We start from the raw sequence: 6,000 nt of genomic DNA, 5'->3' as shown, positions 1-6,000 counted from the left end.
GACCGATGGCCTAACCACGACACCACCGAGGCCGGTACTTTCTTTTGATAAAGTGTCAAAATAACATGTTAGATACTATACCAAATAGCCGTAATTGAAAATGTAAGGAGGGTACACTTACGTGCTCTAATATCTTGAAAATCAATGGACATATTTTTATAATTTTTAGATAGATGATAGGAAGACAACTGCTATTTAAAATTTGTCAAAGAACGTGAAATGTAGTGTCCAGTGTCAAAAGAAAGTTTAAAAAAAAAAATTGTTTAACGACACCAGTAGTTGACTTTGATTTATTAATCATTTGCTGTTGCATGTCAAACATTTGGTAATTTTTACATTTAGTCTTAGAGAGGAAACCAGCTTCATTTTTCAATTAGTAGCAAGGGATCTTTTATATGCACCATCCCACAGACAGGACAGCACATACCACAGCCTTTAATATACCAGTCGTGGTGAGTGTCAAAAGATTTCAAATCTACAAAAACCTGGTAGCGGCTTTAATTTTTGGTTTTGTTTTTGTTACATTATATCCTCAAACTGTTTATCATTGTAAACTGATGTAAACAATTTCAGGGCTTCTAAAATGTTTATAAAATCCACAAGCCATGGGATCAGTGATTTTAAAAATGTACTAGCCACAATTAAAAATTCACTAGCCCTACTTTACTTTAAGTTAATACAATTTCACTAAATAATAGTAATAATTGGATATGTCACCTAAAGAGGGAGATAGGGATTAAAAACACTAACATTGGGGGGTGGGGGGGGGGGAGCAGGATATTCATATTTACAAAATAGACGTAACTGCAACATTTGAAACCAAAAAAAATTCACTAGCCCTCGGGCATGACAATAGTAGTTATTTACTAGCCCACCATTGAATATCACTAGCCATGGGAGGGGGCTACCATAATCTAGAAGCCCTGTCTAGCATGACAATAGTAGTTATTTACTAGCCCACCATTGAATATCACTAGCCATGGGAGGGGGGCTACCATAATCTAGAAGCCCTGTATTTATCATTAAATAACATTCCTTTCATTGCATGAATTTCGTTAACCTCCTCACCATATTATTTCAGGATTTGCAGGTGGAAGATTACTGAAGAATCGCCAACAGAAGGTGGTTGAGTTGGAGATGAGTAAAATGACCGCCAAACGCTCGACATCTTTACCCGAGATTGTTGAAGACAAAAACCCACTCTCTCGGTTTTTCAGCTGGTTTCCAGGAAACGAAACGAAACCGAGCACAACTCGGCCAGTTTCAGAGTCCGACACTGATGCAATAAAATAACAGTGTCGATTGGGAAAAAAGTATTTTAAAATTGTAGTAATGAATATTATGAGATTTTTCGGTGTTGTGATATATTTGTAGTGTAATGCAATGTGGGTATCTTGTATTATATATTATTATGGTAAACATTGATAACAGTAATTGAAGGAAGGCGCTTAACAAAATAACGGTAAATTTGTGATGAAAGTTGTAGTTTTATTCAAACCTCGACATTACTTTTAGTAATGTCAGTCCCATTAATTTTTCACAACTAAGGACCGAATGTTTGAGACAACCAGTTGAAGCTAAGAGATTTGTGATGAAAATTACTGAGTACATGAGTACATATACAGGGTATCATAAATAGAGCTTATCTATTAGTAGTAAGTAGTTCAAGATATTCAAGGAAATATAACCAGTTGACACATGTGTCATAATGCTTTTCACATGCACACAGAATGACGTCATTTTGTGAAGCGACGTCATAACTTAAAGTGGCTTCCCCAGTCTTGTAAACACTTTCTAGTTACTTTTGAAATGTTTTGACATGGTCCTAGCTTGTTATTCATAAAAATTATATTTTGGATAATATGGATAATAAAGAAATTATTACACTCGCGTGTGAGTCATACTGATTTTACGAAACTCGTGTCAGTATTCATGTATGACCCTTAATTGCTCTTGCTCAAGCAATACAGTACTTCTAACATTCGTTTCATAAAATCAGTATGTCACACAAACTTGTATAATAATCTCTATTTATTTACTTTTCTCTCTCGTCTTTTTGAAGGACAAAGGTGATATATGTACATTATCATACTTTTTAGACAGCTACATGTCAGATCTATATCAGCTAAACTTGGTTTGTAGTTACATCTATGAATGTTCATCTCGATGCATGTGTAAAGGTTAACTTTATGACGAAGTAAAGTGAAAACCAGACCGAAAAATTATTTGCCAAGCTGTAGTCAAACATCAGAAGATGATCTTAGTTACATGTATGTTTTCATTTCTAAAAAAAAAGAAGAAAGTTTGTTTTGTTTAACGACACCACTAGAGCACATTGCTCTATAAATCATCAGCTATTGGATGCAAAACATTTGGTAATTGTGATATAGTCTTAGAGAGGAAACCCGCTACATTTTTCCATTAGTAGCAAGGGATCTTTTATATGCACCATCCCACAGACAGGATGGCATATACCACGGTCTTTGATATACCAGTCGTGGTGCACTGGCTGGAGCGAGAAATAGCCCAATGGGCCCACTGACGGGGATCGATCCCACACTGACCGCTCAGCTAGCATATGCTTTACCACTGGGCTACATTCTGCCCCTCATTTCCAAAAAAGGTTCTTTCAGTTTCATAAAAATTATTGAAAATCTTGCATTAAAATAGCTTTTTGGCTAAAAGGGAAAAAACTCAAGAGTTAATTACCAGGTACTTTGAATAGTGATGTAATTGGCTCTGTCTACGGCAAAAACCATGCCATAGAAGAAAAAATCGAATATTGTCCACAGCAAAAAAAAGTGCCATGAATAATTAAAACCTCCATGGCATTGCCACTTGCAATGGGCAATTGCAGAGGTTGAGTTCGTATGTGTTTCTCATGAATAGTGATGTCGTTTGTATAATTTCTTCATCTGCTCTATAGTGTACATATTGAAAGCATTAAAATGACTTCACAAATAGGGCGACCTTTTTTTAAAATTTAAAGTTTTTTTTATAACATATACTGATATGAACATCTATAAATGTAACTATATCAGTGACACCAAATGAGGTTATAGTAGGCGAGATATTCCATCTGCTGAATTCTTATTTAATCATAATACATACATGTACATGGGTATACTGTTAATACCATACATTTCATCAAGATACAATCTTGATGACAATGCCACACAATTCTGATTGTCTTCAAGTCTTAAATTGGATGTGTGGTAGGATTGTGTTTTCTAGATTTGAAAACCATGCATTCCTTCAAGATACGATCTTGATAATGTCACTTAATTCTGATTGTCTTGAAGTCTTAAATTGGATGTGTGGTAGGATAGTTTTTTTCTAGATTTGGAATATTTCAAAACTAAGTAAGCCTCAATCATGTTTTTAAACATGTATGATGTCAATTGTAGGGGCAGTGTCAAAAGACAGAAATTGCATATAGTTTAATTTGCAGTTGAAATTTGATGTTATCTCAAGTTTGATCTAGAAATTTATGAGTGATGGAAATGTCATGTTGAAGTCTTACTTTGGTGAGGCCTATAGTGTGAAATCCATGACTCTGTCAAGTTGACAGTATTTTGATGAATGGCAGCAGCATTAGTAGTCTTTACTGACCTCGGTAGCTTCATAGTTAAGCCATCGGACAAGGCTGGTATATACTGGGTTCACAGCCCAGAGTCGGTTCTCACCCAGATCGAGTTTTAATGAGATTAATTGGATATTAGCACGGAAATAATTTGAAGAAGTCTCTGTTGAATTAGACATGTGGATTGTTTAATCTTACTCCTGTGTCCTGTGTTGAATCAGACAAGTGGATTATTGAATCGTACACTGGTGGCCTGTGTTGAATCAGACAAGTGGATTGTTGAATCGTACACTGGTGGCCTGTGTTGAATCAGACAAGTGGATTGTTGAATCGTACACTGGTGGCCTGTGTTGAATCGGACAAGTGGATTGTTGAATCGTACACTGGTGGCCTGTGTTGAATCGGACAAGTGGATTGTTGAATCGTACACTGGTGGCCTGTGTTGAATCAGACATGTGGATTGTTGAATCGTACACTGGTGGCCTGTGTTGAATCAGACAAGTGGATTGTTGAATCATACACTGGTGGCCTGTGTTGAATCAGACATGTGGATTGTTGAATCGTACACTGGTGGCCTGTGTTGAATCAGACATGTGGATTGTTGAATCGTACACTGGTGGCCTGTGTTGAATCAGACAAGTGGATTGTTGAATCATACACTGGTGGCCTGTGTTGAATCAGACATGTGGATTGTTGAATCGTACACTGGTGGCCTGTGTTGAATCAGACAAGTGTTGAATCGTACATTGGTGGCCTGTGTTGAATCAGACAAGTGTTGAATCGTACACTGGTGGCCTGTGTTGAATCGGACAAGTGGATTGTTGAATCGTACACTGGTGGCCTGTGTTGAATCGGACAAGTGGATTGTTGAATCGTACACTGGTGGCCTGTGTTGAATCAGACAAGTGGATTGTTGAATCGTACACTGGTGGCCTGTGTTGAATCAGACATGTGGATTGTTGAATCGTACACTGGTGGCCTGTGTTGAATCAGACAAGTGGATTGTTGAATCGTACACTGGTGGCCTGTGTTGAATCAGACAAGTGGATTGTTGAATCGTACACTGGTGGCCTGTGTTGAATCAGACAAGTGGATTGTTGAATCGTACACTGGTGGCCTGTGTTGAATCAGACAAGTGGATTGTTAAATCGTACACTGGTGCCTGTGCTGAATCAGACAAGTGGATTGTTGAATCGTACACTGGTGGCTTGTGTTGAATCAGACAAGTGGATTGTTGAATCGTACACTGGTGGCCTGTGTTGAATCAGACAAGTGGATTGTTGACTCATACACTGGTGGCCTGTGTTAAATCAGACAAGTGGATTGTTGAATCATACACTGGTAGCCTGTGTTGAATCAGACAAGTGGATTGTTGACTCATACACGTGTGGCCTGTGTTGAATCAAACAAGTGGATTGTTGACTCATACACTTGTGGCTTGTGTTGAATCAAACAAGTGGATTGTTGACTCATACACTGGTGGCCCGTGTTGAATTGGACAAGTGGATTGTTGAATCATACACTGGTAGGTAGACCTGTCAACCTTTAGTCAACAGAAAGCAGAAGATTTGTGTTGAAAAAGTAGTAGATTTTAAAAAATATCCTTGAAATATGCTCGAATATTTCCACCAGTGGTGACCTGTGATGATACGAACCAGTTGTTTGTTGAATCATACATCAGTGGCCTATGTTAATTTAAACCAGTTGCTTGTTGAATCACACTTAAATGTAGGTGGCAATTAATGTTGAATTAAAGATTTACGGTCTGTGTTGTATCATTTTGAATTACAGACCCATATTCTGTTTTATCATAGACTGGTTGTTCATGTTGAATTACAGACCCATGGTCTGTGTTGTATAAGAGACTGGTTGTTCATCTTGAATTATAAATACAACATATGTTGTATCATAGACCAGTGGACCATGTTGAATTACAGACCCATATTCTGTTCTATTATACACTAGCCGGTTGCTTGGGTTGAATCGTATGTTTATTTTATTTGGGGTTTTGTTAACCAATATTTAGAAAACACATTGTGGTCCATAATATTTGTACATAAATGTGATAATTACTGTCTCCTTAATGTGGTTGTGGCATGATTGTTTGAAGTTATTTGGTTCTGTATACCAGTGGTCTATGGTTACTATATACCAGTGGTCTGTGGTTACTGTATACCAGTGGTCTATGGTTACTGTATATCAGTGGTCTGTGGTTACTATAGACCAGTGGTCTGTGGTTACTGTATATCAGTGGTCTCTGGTTACTGTAGACCAGTGGTCTGTAGTTACTGTATACCAGTGGTCTGTGGTTACCATATACCAGTGGTCTGTTGTTACTGTAGACCAGTGGTGTGTGGTTACTATATACCAGAGGTCTGTTGTTACTATAGACCAGTGGTCTGTGGTTACTATAGACC

The 6,000-nt window shown here is 37.6% G+C and overlaps 1 protein-coding gene across 1 annotated transcript in view; it reads left to right on the top strand.

Moving 5' to 3' along the window:
- The window catches only part of LOC121387514 (syntaxin-17-like), a 24,047-nt gene extending 22,698 nt beyond the window's left edge, over nucleotides 1-1,349 (top strand). Inside the window, exon 8 of the mRNA XM_041518656.1 lies at nucleotides 1,082-1,349. Coding sequence (XP_041374590.1) covers nucleotides 1,082-1,293 — 212 coding nt within the window. The 3' untranslated portion in view covers nucleotides 1,294-1,349. The remainder of the gene's footprint in view (nucleotides 1-1,081) is intronic.
- Nucleotides 1,350-6,000: the final 4,651 nt, after the last annotated feature.

Source organism: Gigantopelta aegis, chromosome 13 (assembly GCF_016097555.1).
Source record: "Gigantopelta aegis isolate Gae_Host chromosome 13, Gae_host_genome, whole genome shotgun sequence".
Lineage (NCBI taxonomy): Eukaryota > Metazoa > Mollusca > Gastropoda > Neomphalida > Peltospiridae > Gigantopelta > Gigantopelta aegis.
The sequence above is the reverse complement of the archived record's forward strand: the minus strand, read 5'-3'. Positions and strand labels throughout refer to the sequence as shown.